We start from the raw sequence: 18,007 nt of genomic DNA on the forward strand, positions 1-18,007 counted from the left end.
AAAATGAGTGAGAAAGACGAAACGCAGATATTTTTCTTCTAGTCACCAAAATCTATACACGTGCCACAGAGGAAGATATTTCTGCTTATTAAATAGTCAGAAAGAAGAAAAAATTAGTTATGTCTTTATTGTATACAGTGATCACACTGCCGTGTGTCAACTACCACATATGAATATGGTCACCTATATTTTTAAGATATTACTGACTGTTCTGACTTGGGTCGGATCTTTGGATGAGCCATCATCATCAGTTATAACGTATAATCATTTTAACATTAGTTCACATTAAAATTTCAGGATAGCACTGCTATTCTCCTGATACACCACAGTCATACTTGAATCAAAGGTATAAAATTGTCTTACTGCTGTAAAGTTTCCCTCTGTACAGCGATCACATGACCATTGTTCACTGATGTCGTCTGCAGCAACACCGTAACAACCTAAAGTAAGAAGGGATGGATCAAAAATCTGTAGCAAAAATACTCACTGACTCCTCAAATGCTATTAAACTGTTCTGTCAATGGGCTGGGAGAGAAACAGCAGACTTGACAGTAAATGGCAAGATAATTTTATGTTATTAAGGAAAAAAAATGTCACAACAAAACAGAGAGTTAGTGTACAATTCATCGTTGTTTACGAAGGCGTCCGTCTGTGTGGGTTTATCTCATATTAACGTGTGTCATAGCTCGCTGTCATTTTAGACACTTCACAGCAGCAACTTTGCTTTTTGGTCTGAGTCCTCGCGTCAAAATTTTTCCAAAATAAAAAATGGCCTTGAACAGAAAAACACTGGAATTTCATTTAGTAAAACAAACGTGATCTTATTCAAAGCTGGCAGCTGATTACAATCCATGAGCTAGAGGCTTTAGACACGTAGGTTGGGAATTTTTATTTGAAAAAACACACTTGAAGTCTGTATATGTGTGAATGTCACTATTCTTTTCCTGCATTATCCATCAGAAAACCAAAAATAAAATCTAAGCCCACCTCTGTTTCCTTTCCAGAGTTCAAATAACAGAACGGGCAGAAAGCTACATCAACGTGTACTTATTGTTGGGGCTCAAAACCGAACTTGTGGCTTTTTCATCAGTGTCAAATGACATACACTTCATCTCTAACTCCCACCCCACCAGACTTACAGACACACACACAATAAATGCATAACATCCTAGACCAAGCAGACTAAAAATATGTCAAAGTGAACATTAGTAAGAGTGACTCAAACTGACTGAAAGCTGGGCATACTGCTGTCTAAGTCTTTTAAAAGTAGCTGCACATGCGCGCGCACGTGCGTGTGCATGTGTGTACGCGCGTGCGTAAGGCCGGTTGGAGGCTTAAGATATCGAAATGTGCATGATTGGGACAGAGATCCGTGTGAATGAGGGATTACGACAATGCACAATGTATCGTGTCTGAGTAGCCTGGAAAAGAAAAGCTCTAGGGATTTTTTTCCCTTTTTTAAGAGAATGTGTGAGAGCTTGTTACTGGCTTGGGGATTTTGAACAGGAACTGTGTGTGGCGGAAACAGAGGATTCACCCCCAGTCTGACGAGGGAAATAAAATACTCCAAACCACAAAGAAAGGGGGGAGAAAGGGAAACAGAGAGAGGGTGGAACATACAGAAGAAATGAGTCAGGATTTAAACCCACTGACCCTCTAACAATGACATCAGTAACACAAACACAACATGTGAAAACGAAGAATGTCGCCTGGTGGTAAGTGGTAAACAGATGGCATGAAGTTTAAAAACTATACACATCAGTTTGTATCTTCTACCCCCCCTCCTCTCACACACAAAAACTCAAATATATGTGCTACTGTTGCCTTGTGCATACATACTTGCATGGACTTGCAAGCAACAGCTCTGGCAGTAGAGCAGAGGGGAGGTGCCGTCTTCCTGCAGCAGTGGGTTAGTGGGAGTAGGGGGGCAATTCTCCTCCCGAAAAGAAAAGCAGATCTCTGGGATCAGGGGCTTGCTTCTCCTAAACCCTCCACCATGAGGTGAGGGACCCTCCATTGGAGATGAAGATTGGAAGGTGTCTTTAGCCACCATAGGCTTATTGTCCTCTGCTTTGTCTTCCGCCTAGGGGAGGAAGAGACTGTAATTTTCATGTATAAAAACCTCTGACAGACTAAAAACTCAAAATTTTCTCTCCAGACTAAACTTTAATTACATTTAGAGCTGGAAATGTGCTGAAAAGCTGTAAGCTGTAATTATCAGTAAAGCGGTTGGATTAAAAAATAAAAAAATAATCACAGACATATGAGCTCAACACAGGATAAGAATCACTGACCAGTGCAATATTGAAACAACCTCTACTTAGAGTAGCAAAACTGCTAGCCAAATGAGGCAAATGATGTAAACACAGAATGAAATATGATCTTTCAACATTCTCAAGAGAGGAAAGTTGCAATGTGCACTCAATTTACACCAGTGGAACTGTGCATTTTTTAAAGAAAATCATCTCCCAATTTGTGCTGACCTCCCCTTTACCTGATAGTAGGGCATGAAGAGTGTGCACACTGCACAGTACGGCTGCATGGTGGCTGCATGAGCATTGTACTCTCTCTCTGTTGAGAAGCAGCTCTTTTTGTTCTGCCACAGGTAGACAAGCGGCTTTGCCCACGCTTCCATTTCCTGCCCCTCTTCTTCTGCCAAGCTTGCTTCAGGTGGCTCTAAATGGAGACAAAATAAAGCCTTACTTACACTGTAATCACTCATCTATTCAAACGGTGGTTTCTTTTACCTGGGCGCGGACAATGATTCATGCAATTCCAACCACGAATCTCTTGCCTGGTAGTTTGTTAATTAAGCCTTTTCTGAATGTGAAATAATCATCTGGCCAGAATATCAAAAAACACAACACAAAACACAAAATTGCTCTCACAAAGTGAATTCTGCAGCATTTTATGCACAGAATCGCTGCAGAAGTCAGTGCTAATCCAGTGCCGCTGTGATGACAATTTCCTCCAGTGACTTGAAAAACATTTTCACAGAATAGACGCCTGTCAGTTTCCAAAATTGCCCAAAAATAATTAAGCACTGTCATGATCATAAAACAGGCTTCTCACAGCCATGGTCATTTCTTACTCGCGGATAAACAACTACAACGGCTGCTGAATTATTCATCCTTTCTCACAACTACAGAGATGATAAATGTGACTGTGTGTGTATATGCACATTAGTGGTTGTTAATGGAGGCCCCCCTCCCCCCACCCAAAACCCCACCCCATTAAAACCATGAAAACAAATAGAATATCTATCACTAGATCATTTTACTGTGGTAGGCCCGAGAATTAAATGTGTTTGGTTTATGTGTGCATTGACGTCAAAAGAATCATTTCGGGGGGACATAAAATTTGAAAAATGAGGAGGGGAAGTATGGACCACAGGGTGGAATGGCTCACTGTGGGAAAACACAAATTTTACCTGAGTGTACTTTATATTTGTCATGCTGCTAACAGAGTCAGTTCTATTACTTCTGAGTATATTGTGTTAGAAATACAAACTTTTACAAAGTATGCGTTATTGTTTTTGGACTACAAAACGGATTAACATCTAAATGTTGTGATGATTGCATTCTTGTTCGCTCCAGTGCAACCAAAAGGAAGTCTAACGATCATGGGTTCTGGCCCGGTGCCACCCTCCATGCAGTACTAACCACAACAGGAAATGTCCCTGCGTTTTTTATTGAAATAAGCTTGACTCTTGGCTTATACTGTGTGCATGTGTCGCTGTCTAAATGTCTTTTTTAAGGCTCAACCATAGCAATACCTTTCTTTGAACTGTGTTAACTGTATATATGTGTGTGTTTTTTCAGTGTGCCCACCATCGTCACTGGCGACCTGTTGTTTGACAGCAGTTGGTACGGCCCTTGCAGTGGGTTTCCTGAGTGGGTGACGCCAGCTCTTAGTGGTCCTCTTCATTGACAGGGCAGGATACTGGCATAGACAGGGATTGATTGAAGGTGTTAAACATTTTTTTTAATTTCTGTAATGTGTAAACTATTTGACTATTAAAAAAAAAAAAAAAGACACTCACAGCACAAACCTCCCCAGGTTCCAGGCCTGATTCATTGCACTCATAATTATTTGTATCATTTATTTCTTCTTCTTCATCATCATCATCGTCAGAGGAGTCACTACTGCTCTCTCTCTTCCCACTGTGCTGCTCTGCCTCATCGTCATCAGATCCTCCTTCTTCCATATCAGACACCCTATCCCGTTCTCCATCTCCCGTTCCGAGAGGTGAAACAGCAGTATCTGAATGGAGTCTCTCCTCAGCTTCCCTTTGTCTCCCCAGCTCCCTGCACAGGGACAGCGCGTCAGCACCATCTGCATCATCTCTTTGCAACTCGTACTCTCCACAAAGCCCCAAAGGCTCCATAGCACCAACTGAAACTAGAGAAGTGGGCTCGAGTTGAGCCCAGGTGAGAGGCCCACTTTCTCCTTCCTGGTTTTCTGACTCACGTAGTTCTTGCTCAGGGTTTTCCAGGTCAGTGACCTCTTTGCACTGAGGTTCAGTCCACATGGTGTAAGGTAGAGGGTCATGGGTAAAGTCAGAAGGGAGCTCTGGGTGCAGACTTTGGATGAGGACTGCAGGATTTTGGGAATTAAAGTTTTTCCAGATGCTACTGGAAAATGTTTTAGGCTCTGTGTATGGGTGCTGGGGTGTACAAAAGGAAGAGGAGTATGTAGTGTGATGCTGTAGTTGTAATGCTGAGTGGCTGTCACTTTGAGTGCATAATGGAGGGGCAGGGGCTGGGAGGTTTTTGCTCAAGGTACTGAATCCGCCTTCTCTTTGAAATGGATCTTTGGAGTTATCTTTATTTGCAAACTCTTGTAAGCTGGGTTTCTGCTCTCTTTGAGGTGCAGTGCTCTGAACAAGCTGCCCAAGGGAGGCATTGTTTGGTCCAGTAAGATTTTCCAGCTTTGCGTGATCCTTGTCAGCAGCAACTGCAGGCATTATCATCATTTCATGGACACCACCAGATGTTATTTTGTGCATACCACTGGCAGTTAAATGAGCCGTTTTTCCTTCTGAACCAGACACCGCTGCCCCTTCGCAATTATATGGGGAATTTAAATGCCAGTTGTTGGCATGTTCTCCTGTATGAAGTTCTGCTGACATCACTAAATCAGCCTCTTTCTCTTCTTGTCTGGCTCCATGTGAGGATGAAGAGCCAGTTGGCATCTCCCTTTGAAGCACAGGTGCAATCTGGTGACTACACGATCGAGATTTTGAAAAATCAGTCAGGCCATCATCAGCAGGCGTAAGCGAGGGCATCTCTTGGGTCAGTACAGGTGGCAAAGGGCAAATTCCAACCTTATCTGCAGGCTCCGGAGTGAGTTGTGGCATATCCACTGCATTCCTCTGCAGGAGAGGGGGGGGGAGATTTTCCTCAGTGTTGCTTTTTAAAATGCGATTGTGTGTAGAAGGGGAGCTACATGATGTGCAGCTACCCCCCTCTACTGGCTCACTTTTTAGATCATAAAGTGCTTCTGTAGTGGAGTGTGGATTGATAGGCTTCGAATCAACAACTGCGTCCGTTCTCTCTGCTTTAAAGCTGTTGTTAGAGTAACTCTCTGTACCTGTGTCCATGCTGCAATCAGTGTTGAATATTTCACTTAAAGTGTCTTCTCTACATACTGGAGCAGATGTGTGAGCTTTAGAAACAGGGGAACACAAGTTCACCACAGTCTCATCAGAAGTGCTTGTGTGGGAAGTTGAGTTGTGTTCACTGGCTTCCACAGGAGGCATCCTGATTGAGCAGTCTTTACGAGATGAGAGGTCTCTTTGTTCAGAAGAGGGACACCTTGGCTCGTTAATTCCTGGATCCGCCTGAGTAGCCTCAGGCCTTTGTCTGAGACTTTCAGCAGTTCTGCTTGTGAGACGTGGCCCTGAGAGGTATTGTGGGTCAATATGAGTGTCTGTTTCTGCCTTAAGGTCATCCTTCAAAGGTGAGGTAGGGGGGCTGTCGTGAGAGTCATGAGAGTGCTCTTTAGAAACCCCCAAACCTTTACTCTCTACACGATTTACCTTGACCACACACATCTGTCTGCAAGGACCTGTTGAGAATAAAAGAATGGCTGGCTAAAATATGAAAAAAAGTCACTGCCAAAAGTTTTTACAGACCTCACATTAAGGAGTTTACAAATATAAGAAACCAGGAACACAGACAGCTATGTACATAAAAAAAAATTAAGTAATATTTTAAATATCTTCTTTATCATCTGTCAGTTTCTTACCAGAGAGCTGAACAGAGTTTTGACTCTGGTTGTGCTTTGACTCGGCTTCCTTTTTCTTCTCTTTCTGCTCTCTTTTGCCGGTTGTCCCAGCCACAGACCTTCGCACCTTCGGGCCGGGGGGACCAGCCGAACTTTTCCTCTTGCTTTTCAGCGCTGAGGTGCCATCCAGGTCAACGGGCTCTTCTGTGGTCCTGAGGCGCTTGGAGCGCATACGAGAGTGGCTGCTGTCAGAAAGTAAAGAGATCAAAGAAGATTAAAACTCAAAACCCTGAATGAAACCGAAAAGCAATGAAAGCATTAAAAGCAAATGTAGAAAGATGTGCCTTTTGAGATAAGGGCAAATACTAGATCACCAATGACTGCACCAAAGCAACCAGTCGTTAAATTATCACAATCCAATGCATATATGCACTTTCTCTTTCCTACTCCAAATGAAATGCCCACTATCACCATTAACCCTACTCGATGTAATAATGTGCCACAAGCTGTTTACGCATGAATTCAAGAGGACAATATTGGGCGAAGAATGTTGGGACATTGTCTGAAATTGTCAGCCACATTATCACTACTGAAAATAGCCCATTTGGCTAAGACAAGGGTGTAGCATGGATAGTATTTGCAGCAGGCAGGACACACGCCACCGACTTACTCGCTGTGAATGCTATCTGACATATGTACAATCAGACATTACACGGACTTTTTACTACTGAGCTGGAATGTTAGAAACTCACGTGTACCTCCTGTTGTTAATATCTAGAAAAGTTCAGGTTTTCAGTGAAGGTGTGAAAATAACTAAAGAAAAGAGAAGAAACATTGCATGAATATAAACAAAGTACCCTTTGTTTCCAGAATTGGTCTTGCGGCGCCTCTGCAACCAGCTCTGCAGCTCTGGTGTTGTACTGGGAGTGGCAAGTGTGTGGTCAATTGACGTTGAATCTTTACCCAGCATCCAGTTAGCATATCTGTCAGGCTGAAAACGCTTCACAAAAGGCTCCATTGATATCTTTACCATGTCTTTGCTACACGTGCACTACAGGAGGAAAAAAAAGATGAGATCTCTAGTTTAGATTTATATTAAAGAGATTTCTTTCAGCATAAGACTCCACAATAGACTCAAGGCTAAACGGCAAGATATTCATTTTTTGTGATGATCTTTGGCCAAAATTTTACAACAACATTGCCAAAAAAGTTGGGATGCTATTCAAAATGTAAATAATTTAGATCTTAAATCCATATATTTGAGATCTAAATTATGATTAGACTGAATTAAGTGCAATCTTACCTGTGTAGCAACCTTTCCATAGTCTATCCAACGTAAAGTGGCAAAGTTGGTCGACTCTGCGCAGTTGAATCCATGATTGAACCCAGCATGGTAACCGTAAGGGAAGGTGATCATAAACTCTCCGGCTTCCTGAGTAATCTGGCAATTTGTCATATAAGAAGGAAAGAAAGAGGAGCAAAAGACTGGTTTATAGGTGTGTATGCGAGTGATCGACCTTTAAATGTCCTTGTGGTTTTCAAAAAAATAATAACACAGAAAACAAATGATAAGTTTAAAATAAACCACTGAGGATTTCTGCAACCAATAAATATTAACACTGCCTATTTTAGAAACAGGAAAAGCTGTTTTCACACAGGTGGTAAATAAAGGAACTAAGACTGAGAGTAATTCTTCAAAGGGACAGCGAACCTACCTTATCAAAGGGAATACCATACTTCTTCAGTACAGAAGGGGAGATTAGAGTCATTTTATGACGAAGGAAAGCTTCACACCCCTTGATGCTACTGGGAAAAAAACCTGGCAGAAACACACACATACACAAAGACACAAAAACCCCCATTAGAGAGACTTAATGTATCAGAGAGAAAAAAAACAAAAACAAAAACAGGTGAATAAAAAAGCCAAACCGAAAAGCTGTGTGAGAAGTGGCCTATTACCGACTGCTACATTTTTAATATTTATCGAGTAGAGTGACATTTTTTTCCATTATGGAAACCAAAGATTATTTCAATTATTAGCTTATCTTAAACATAATTACTTTCCCTGATAAATGGTGAAAGAAATACAGCAGTATTCTGTTTAGAATGAATGCAACTACAGCCAGAAAAAAACCCTAAAACATTGCACTTAAACAACTTAAACAACAGTCAGCAGTTAATTTTATATCTGTCAATTCGTTGATGCATTGTGCAATCACTGCAGTACCATCTATCCTACAGAAAGAACTGCAATTATTTATGTGGTTTTTTTTTACAATTTAGCATAGTGGACTGGACTCTCATATATAAGAAATTGGAAATGGCTGTCAGTAACAAAATTATTTTGGGTCATAAACCACTTTTGGATTTGCAGTTTCATGTGCAAACCATGGCTGTAATGTGCAAATACTAAATGACACAGTTTCTCTTAGTAAAGCTGCTCCAGCTGCAAAACAAACACATGCAATACATTCTACTAAAAGACACAGTTTTGTTTAGTTTTACTAACGTCCATGAAAATGCTGTATGGAGGTGTCTTGGGGATAGCAGGCTTTAACGGAACAATAAGACAAAAAGATCTCTGTCTCTGTTCATTCTCTGTTCAGTCAAAAAAGAAGATCATTGCAACAACCAGTGCATTGTTTACAGTGGTCTATATATTCTGACAAAGCAAAGATGGTAAACTAGACAATGACTTCAAGTTTAATTATTCAGACACCATTTCAGCAGAAAAAAAAAAAAGACTAACAGATTAAAATTGAGCTCATCTGGTTTGTAAGGGTGACCTTAATACATACAATACAATGCAGTACTCTCAACGATTTATGAAATAGATAAAGTGAGATATGCAGACAAAGAAAAACATAACAAAAACCATCAGTAATAATTAATTGGAAACTAATATTAAGTCATTTAAATGCCATACTGAAACTGAAATGTATAGACATGGACATACGGCTAAACCAAATATTGTGTGGTTTTTCATTAAAACTAGGTGCTGATACAAAAAAGTGCATTTGATTGGTTGGATTGGTTCAGAGATTTGTTTGAATGTCTTGATGTGACACATGAATAAACACAAAAAAAAATGTAGGACATGAGTATCTATCAGCAGCTTTCATTTTGTAATACGGCTTTCAGTTTAAAGGAGGCTGGAGAACCCTGAACTATATGCATTTGTCTTTCTTCTCAAATTAGTTGTTTTTCAACTTACTGAGCGAGCCAATCGGCATTTCAACTGCATTTTACATCTATTTTACATGGGCTTATGTGTTTATGGATTTGTCAGGTTACATCTCTTTGCAGCCAGAGTTCATTAGCATGCTACATCTAGGTTGTTCTCTCGAGCGCACTTATATTAATTATGAAGTGGATGTTGTTGTTTAATGCAGACCTGCCTCTGTATGCTGCGATCACGATTCAATATTTGTTAAATTACCCAACCCAACTCCTTTTAATCTTTTACCTGTAGCCAGGCGCTCCAGTCTCTTCCCATGCTCGGGGGGGATGGCATACCTGTTAAAGACAGAGATATGGAGCAGAGAGTTATTTTTGACTGTGTATGAACATGCTCTGTTAATTATGTCTACGGGGCACCATGTGCTGACAGTTGCAAACAAACTTTCAATGAGCATTTGCAGTTTCAAGACTGCCATCAAGTGGTGGACAAGTGAAAAACTTCAGAAAGGTGGATCAAGCTTTTAATACACTGCACTGTTATTTTATATGTAATCTTAACAACATACAGCATGATCCTATCATTAATCCCCCAGCTGTGCTCACACTCCTTTACAATTACCCATATTTTTCCAGCATGTGTGACCATTTAAGGTTTGGTCTTCATATTATATTAAATCTTGGCCACTATAATATTTCAAAATTCAAGCCCAGTTATGTGTCCGATAAGGACACAGTAACCATCGGTGATTGCTGCTGAGTTATGAGTTTGCAGAATTTCAAGATGACCTTATTCTGTGCCTTCTCGTTCATGCTGCTGATGCAACCTGAATATATAATCTTCCCAAACTTCCCAGCAAGAAATCCATGAAGCGTGACAAGATTCCCTCTAGGTTTGACTAGGCATTCCATTTGACTAGTACCATCCGCCCTCAGGTGTGTGGAATTTCTATCATCATACCACCTGTCAGTTTAACACGGCAGTGAGAGACAGGGTGAGAAAAGGAAGCAAACCTCAGGTAGAGGTGACACGGGGAGTTTGGGAGAGGAGGGGGAGGGTATACAGGATTGAGAAGAGGTGAGAGAAGTGCATCTTTTAAGCTGCTCCCCTCCAGGGACAAGATGTCAACACATCAGTGAGATGAAAGAGTCTACGTCAGTGAGTGTGTGTGTGTGTATGAGAGAGTACTAGATGATAAGGGTATGCATGTGTGTGGGTATTTGGTACACCAGGCTGCTCTTTGTGAGTGTGTATGACTGTTTCTGTGTGTCTGGCTGTCTGGCTGTGACACTGATCCCTGTGGGGTTGCAGGGCTCACTGCTCTAATGAGCAAAACTCCCTCCAGGGCAAGAGAGAGAAATGGAACAACCAAGCTGACAAAGAAATAAAAAGCAAACTTCATTCTGATCTACCTGCATTTCCACTTCTTCTTTACCTTTATTACTCTAGTCCTAACCTCCTAATGACTAAGCTCTGATAATTCCTTTCACAAATACCAATCAGACCTGTACAACAGGCACTCTGTGATGGATCATGATACCTTTCACTGTGGTCAATAAAGTACGTTCTCTAAAATGCGAAGAAGATAGTTTGACGAATTGAAAAAAAAAAAAAAAATCTGTTCATTAAGCTGGCTCAATGAAAGAGTAACAACAGAGAAAATTCCAGTAATTATATCCCCAGACCCCAATTAATCTGTAAGAAAAAAAAAATCAATGATGTTTGCTGGGATGCCACACTTTCAAAGTAAGAAACAAAACCCTCCAACACCACCACATGATCAGCACGGACGATTTGGAGCTCTAATTGTCCGTACTAATGCAGTTCCATTCAATTCAAAGACAAAGAGAAATCTCAGGCTTAACAAACTACTACTACTACTAAGAGTTTATGGTTTTGATCTGTGTTAAGCATTTGTGCTAACTGTGTACCGTATTGATTGACTTGCTAAAATGCCAAATTTCTCCTTGGTCTGTTGTACATACAGGAAAGACAGCTTCTGAGAAGTCAATTTAAATGCTTGCACCCGTGGAGAATAGCACAGCTGCCGCACATTCCCTGCCTGCACATGTAGCCTAATTGCTTTATCTGTTGTTCCTTTACAGCTCTCACCACTACTTAGAGACTCCTAACACTCATTTATTTCTTTGTGTGCCAAAAACAACCACAGGAAGAATCCTCTGGGGTCTCTATGCACTTGAATTGGCATGTAAATCAAATTACACCTGTAACACTGTAAATACTTGCTATTTAAATCCACTTTGGACATGATAAAAGCTATTTTCCAGCGCTGATAGAAATGTAAAGGATATGCATCTCCTCTATACTTTCTCAGCCTTAAAATAGTCCCTACTATGCCCTGTATTTGTTTAAACATGTCACATAAAATTATTTCTTTGATTATTCACAAATCCACAAAACTTGAGTTAACTCTTTACCTTGCAAAAAAAAGTATAGACAATTATCAGCAAACACAGCCACATTTCAGTGGGACCAAACTCCTTTAACATGATTTGAAGCTAAGAGGAAAACTTTCCTCTTTTTTTGTGAATAGTATTTATAATAGTGTCCTCTAGCTTAAAGGAGAGACGGCTTTCCAAACCATCAAGCCATCCACCTTCAACCACTTATCTGGGTTTGGGTTCATGGGGCAAGCAGTCTAAGCAGAGAAGCCAAGACCCCGATCTATCTGGACACAGCCTCCAGCTCATCTAGAGGGATGCTGAGATGCTTCCAAGACAGTTGAGAGATATCATCTCTCCAACCAGTCGTGGGTCTGCCCCAGGGCCTCCTCCAGGTAGGAAGTGCCTGAAACACCTCGCCTGGAAAGCATTTGGGAGGTATCCTAATTAGATGCTTAAACCACCTCAACTGGCTCCTTTCCAGTGTGGAAGAGTAAAGACTCCAAGTTCCTCCTGAATGACCAAGTGTCCTCGCCCTGTCTCGAAAGCAACCCAGCCACCACTCAAAGGAAGCTCAGTGTAACCATGAGGTCATCCTTTCGTCTCACAAGACACAGCCTGTGGCCATAAGTGGAGGTAGGAACAAAGATCGACTGGAAAAAAACCCCACTTTGACTATTCTTTAATGATCAACGCCTTCTGTGCTCTGAACCTTGATTGCATTTATTATTTAAGGACTTCAATATAATGCTTTTAAAGGGATGTAGTCATCTTTAGCTTCAAATTTCTCATTTTTGTCTAAGTTGTCTGCCTGGTTAGTACAAAAGAGAAAAATGACTGATACAATGTGTGAAACATTGTTAGATTAGACCTTCTTGCTGTAGGAGTCAGATTATAACTCAGTGACTAATAGAAAACACAAAAATGATTCCATCTCCTACTAATCACTGTTCCTTACTCACCAAGATTTGGGCTCTCCAAAGTGAAGGTAGTTGATGCTGTAAAGGTCCATATCCTCGGTGTGCCAGGAGAAGGTAGTCTTCCACATACCAAAGTATAGATATGGAGTGTTGACACCCTGAATGGAAACACCGCAGTCCTCCTCTATAACATCCAGGATAGAGTTCAGGTGGGCAATGTTCCACTCATCCACATCCTAGAAAATGAGAAACAGGCTTTAGACCTGGGTTACAGATTGGTACTGCAGTTGATGATGGCATTTTAAATCCAATCACTATCAGCTCAGCTACACAAAGAGACAAGTGCGCTGTGCCGCTAAAGTGCTGCTCGACATGTTTTGACCTTCAGTTGTTCAAGCCAGCAATGAAGAAATGCTACCCAGGCTTCCAATCACTCTATATTAATAGAAACCGCACTATTCACCGATTTTACTGGGGGTCAACAATGCAGTGCAAAACTGGAGGATTTGTAATGACTATTGAAGTCCCTGTGTAGAAAATCCTTCTGATTACTTTCATTATTCTGGTGTATTTGTGTGCATGTAGAAATGTCAAACAGTTCCAATATTGATATACAGTAAAGTCTGTACGTTGTTGGACAGTGACACGTTTAAAATGACAATTTTTCCTTTGTACTCCACCACAGTGGATTTTAAATCAAGCAATCGAGATACGATCAAAGTGCAGACTTTCAGCTTTTATTTAACAAAACTACTGCGCTTCCTCCACTGAGGTGCTCTGCTGAGCCTTTACTACCTGTTTCTGGGTATTTCTGCATTCAGTTGTGTGTTTAATAAGTGAAAAGCTGCTCTATTGTGCTGGGGTTAAGTGACTTTCTTGGGCATTGAATGATGTCCCATTTCTTTCCAAGTATGCTTTGTCATTATCCATGTGGACTGTGAAGTGTTGTCTAATCAGCTTTGCAGTATTTGCCCAAATCTGTTTCTTCCTTTCTCAATACTCTTCTCTATCCATCATTGTGGTAAAAGTTAATTTTCATTTCATGTGTCCAAATGATTTTTCCAGGACTGTTCTGGCTATTTTAGATGTTTTCTGTCAAAGTTTAATCCAGACTTCTTGTTTTTGAGTGTAACCAGTGATTTGTACCTTGTTTTAACTCTCTGTATTTCCATTCATGAAGGTAGACTTTGACACTTGTTTCACAAGTCACTAAATACATGTTCCACACTCATCAAGTTCAAATATTATCTGCTTCATTCGTCATGAAATAACAAAGGAACAGGCCATGAACCTGATCGTCAGTCAATTTAATTTTGCTATTATTTTGCTTATGGTAAAACAAATTGTAAAAACTGAGCAGGGAATGTAATAAGAGAAAGCTAAACAAAAACAGAGAGAAGAAAGATCCATCTACCTCATCGTAGAGGCTGCCACTGACATCAGCACCATATATGGGTGAAACAAAAGTGAGGTTCTTCCAATACTTCCTCTCAAGGTCTTCATAATTCAGGTAGCGAGGCGTACAATACCTGTGAGAAAAAGAAAGAAATTTCATTTGACATTAGACAGCGATCCTTGAAGTTGTACAAGTACTTTGCTGTGGTCTAAACCGGAGACGCAGAATCAGAGCTACTGACACCAACACCAAAGCAACTTATTTCTACTCTTAACTTTGTTTTAATAATATTTGCTATGCTTGTGTTTTTTGCTAGATTTAGTATCCTATTTTTATTTTACTTTACTGATTGTGAGCTCCTTTACATCATGCTTACTTCTCTATTCAGTTTTTACATAGTATTTAATTTAAACATTTACCTTTTTTAAAAATTCACTTTTATTGTATTTTTGATTTTGATTTATGGCTTTTTGTATATTAAGCTTTTTACATTGTTTTCTATGGTATGTGCGTAATTTTTAACATATTGAGCTTCTTTGTTTGATTCATGTTTTTTTACTGCTCTTTCTGTTTATTTGACCTCCTTTTTATGTAATTTTAACCTTATTAAGCTTTCATTAATTTCATTTCAATCTATTCTATCATATTTGAGCTATTCTCCTTTATTCTATTTTGTTAATGATCATGTTTAATACTGTTTTTGCCAGCTTGTGGTCAATTTCTCTTTATTAGTATAAGACAAAACCTTACAGGCCTTTTACAAAGGTTTGTAAATACTCATAAACTCTGAAGAAATTGGGTTTTGGCTGTGACAACATCAAAATGAAACATTCGTGTGAAATTAAGAACTCTTCCTCCTGATTATTAGAGTTAACGAAGCATGTAAACCAGCTAGCTAAAACTCACATGTCACTGTTGGCCAATCGTCTGAACTCCTGCACCGTCAGAGGTTTTTTCTGGATGTTGTATTGAATGAAGAGCCCTGATTGGCCAGCCACCATCTGCTGAATTGGAGCATCGATGACCAAATCATCTATGTCATCATAGGTGCGACGGGGCTTCCAGCCTTTAGGAGGAATTACCTGAAGGATAAACAGAGGAATCAAAAACAACGATGTAGGAAATTTATTCAAAAGAAAAAGTCAGTTCCTTGTGCATTTACATATGTCACACTATACATCATTCTTCCTTTCCTTCTTTTGATTGACTAAATCCATCTTCGGTTCAAACTACGTATAAAATGTAAACCCACTCACTAAGATAAGGTAACTATATGATAAGTTTAAAAAAAATAACTGTCCAAGATCTGATTCAACTCACTACTTACCTTAGCCAGGCCTGCCCGATGTGCACCCTGAGACTCCATATAAACCAGATACTTGTTGAAGTCCTTGAACTCTTCCATAGTGGGCCTGAAGGTCATAATCTTGCAGGTGGGGTTTGCAGCGGTATGCACCTCTGCTCCCGCCATCCCGCCACCTTACCAGGTAAAACCTGAGGAGAAAGAAAAACAGAAAATATTGATGATTTTCCAACATTAATGTGAATTTTGTATGAATTTTAAAATTCACATAAAAAGTATCTGTATCTGTCAAAATACTTTACCCCTATACTGTCTATGGTTAGTGAAAATGCAGGGTATTAGTTAGTTATTTAGAGTGAATTTCAAGAGTGGTGCAACAAGGGGACAGATGGTTTTGCACCCCCAGCACCAAGTCTTGTTACAAATGCAAAATACAATGCAAAATGCCATTTAACAATTGTTCACCTCCCATTTCACTTTTTCCACACTCATCACAATGATATATAATTTCAAACAGCTTCACTATAGTTATAATGTTAGAAATTCTTTAGTTTTTCTGACGATTGCAAAAAATACAAATCGCATTACTAGAAGATCTTGTGCTCATTAGCAGGGTAACTGACTTGCGTGTAACTGACAGGTTCGCCACTAGATGGAGATAGAGATTCGACAACTGTGGATGTGATCTATTGATCCTTGCTCATGCCAACAACCCTTTTCAGATTTTTGTCCCATCCACCCATCCCACTCCCAACTCTGAGGTTCCTGTGTATCCAGACAAAGGATCAACGGGTGAAGCTGTTGTGTTTGTTTGGCCTTATATTTCTTTATAAGGCTACTTCACTGCAATCTACATTACATGCGACCCAATTAGTGGCATGCGACCCAATTATGTAATAGGCAATCACAGGCTGGAACAAGTTTTCTGGGAGGGGAGTTAAAAAAAGCTTAAGCACAATGTTTACATCCTTACTCTTTGTCAGGGTGTTAAAACAATCGTTTTAAAACCCTGCATAACCTCCGTCTGGCATAATATATATATATTGGGATAAATAAATAAATAAATATCTCCATTAAATCACAGCAGAACTGTACTTACGTATTAATAACACTGCATGAACGCCTCTGGCTTTGCTGATCTTTGTTGTCTGCCAACAAGCTAACTAGCCAACTAGCCTACGTTTTGTTAGGATGCCAAATAATGGCTGAACAAACAGCGCAGCTTGCTAGCTCGGCTGACTAGCTCGCTTATATTTAAATGATACCCACCGGCTTTACCGGCTTTAACTTAATGTGTGTTCGTGGGGCATTGCGGCTCAACAGTATTTGGTGCTAACAGTTAGAGAGGGCAAAGCATTACTAAGTGTTAAGTTAAGCCACCTATCGCGTTAGCTAACTTCTTACTGCACGAGTCAATGGGATTTAAATGCCCCTCACAAGAAGGCTGCACACAGGCCTGTAGCTACCCCCTTCGCCACTTTATGTAGTGCAGAACATTTCATCTAGCACTTCTCTACTGTTATTTCTTATGCAAGTTTAGCAACAGACCAACAAACAAAGCCAAAACATACACCGCGAGAAGTCCAGTGGCATGAGAGCGTGCCAACTTATGTTTGTGGCAGTGCTAACGCTTAGCTGTTGATAGCTCGGCTAATTCTGCACAGGAGTCACGAAATGCACCCTGCTTTCACACAAACTGGCGCAAAGCTAGCTTCCTCTGCACAATTTTCGCCGGTATTTCACATCATGTCCGAATTAAAGTGTACAAGGTTTTATTTTGTTTTGTTTTACCTTGATTTAGAAAGACTCGGGTCGTGTTGTTGTTTATCCCCTTCCTTGTTCGTACAGCTGATTCACATGACAGCTGCTGCTGATTCGTGCCGTGCAGCACGGCGGTGTCCCACACCGCCTCCACAGGCACGGCCGTGGTGCAGTAACCTATCCAGGCGCTGTGAGATCTGCGGATCGGGAGGCGAGCCCGTGAACTGGAACGCAGCCAGAGACGTAGGTAGTAAGTGCACGTGCATCCCCAGCGCTAAAAAGTCAAAATGTGCTGGTCTAGTATTTTGTCATTTCTATAGCTGCACCTTGAGACCCAGAGGTGAAAGTTATTTTTGTTTTTAAAGCTATAAATAAATTTAAAAAAATCTGGAGTTAATTGTGCAATTTGTAATATCAAGGGCTAAAACAATTAAGCTTAAGTTAAATCCCAAAGGATTTTTTTAAAATAGTAGCTTAACTTAGCCGAGGCTCTTTTAGGCATCTGATGAAAATAACTTTTGGGTTGCCTGGTTGTGAGAGGTTTGTTAGGTTGGGATTTAATGCTCCAGAATTAGTACGGAATTAGTAATTTGTGAATAATTGTACAAAAAAGTTATTTCGTGTATCCCCTGGACTGAGGAGAGTAGACAATGAGACTTTGGTGGTGGAAGGAAAAGGTACAAGAACGCATTTGAAGGAAGAGGATGACAAAGAAAAAGGGTGGAAGCAGTACTGGAATAAAAGCAAAGGACACAGCTTATAGTGAGTTGTATGCAAGGCTGGACACTAAAGAATAGAGAACTTGTACTGGTTGACTGG

At 40.4% G+C, this 18,007-nt stretch overlaps 1 protein-coding gene across 4 annotated transcripts in view; it reads right to left on the minus strand.

The window, feature by feature from the left end:
- kdm4c (lysine (K)-specific demethylase 4C) overlaps positions 1–17,335 on the minus strand; it is a 30,919-nt gene extending 13,584 nt beyond the window's left edge. For 3 of the 4 annotated variants that reach the window (XM_063476390.1, XM_063476389.1, XM_063476387.1), the window contains exons 1-15: positions 17,219–17,335; positions 15,452–15,618; positions 15,031–15,206; positions 14,143–14,257; positions 12,771–12,964; positions 9,695–9,744; positions 7,944–8,047; positions 7,532–7,669; positions 7,086–7,279; positions 6,250–6,473; positions 4,043–6,069; positions 3,831–3,942; positions 2,495–2,676; positions 1,840–2,083; positions 364–440 (exon numbers count right to left, since the gene is read on the minus strand). In XM_063476390.1, the coding sequence (XP_063332460.1) occupies positions 364–440; positions 1,840–2,083; positions 2,495–2,676; positions 3,831–3,942; positions 4,043–6,069; positions 6,250–6,473; positions 7,086–7,279; positions 7,532–7,669; positions 7,944–8,047; positions 9,695–9,744; positions 12,771–12,964; positions 14,143–14,257; positions 15,031–15,206; positions 15,452–15,595 (3,981 nt within the window). In that variant the 5' untranslated portion in view covers positions 15,596–15,618; positions 17,219–17,335. The remainder of the gene's footprint in view (positions 1–363; positions 441–1,839; positions 2,084–2,494; positions 2,677–3,830; positions 3,943–4,042; positions 6,070–6,249; positions 6,474–7,085; positions 7,280–7,531; positions 7,670–7,943; positions 8,048–9,694; positions 9,745–12,770; positions 12,965–14,142; positions 14,258–15,030; positions 15,207–15,451; positions 15,619–17,218) is intronic. The other variant, XM_063476388.1, reaches the window with a different exon arrangement.
- Positions 17,336–18,007: the final 672 nt, after the last annotated feature.

Source organism: Pelmatolapia mariae, linkage group LG6 (assembly GCF_036321145.2).
Source record: "Pelmatolapia mariae isolate MD_Pm_ZW linkage group LG6, Pm_UMD_F_2, whole genome shotgun sequence".
NCBI classification, from domain to species: Eukaryota; Metazoa; Chordata; class Actinopteri; order Cichliformes; family Cichlidae; genus Pelmatolapia; species Pelmatolapia mariae.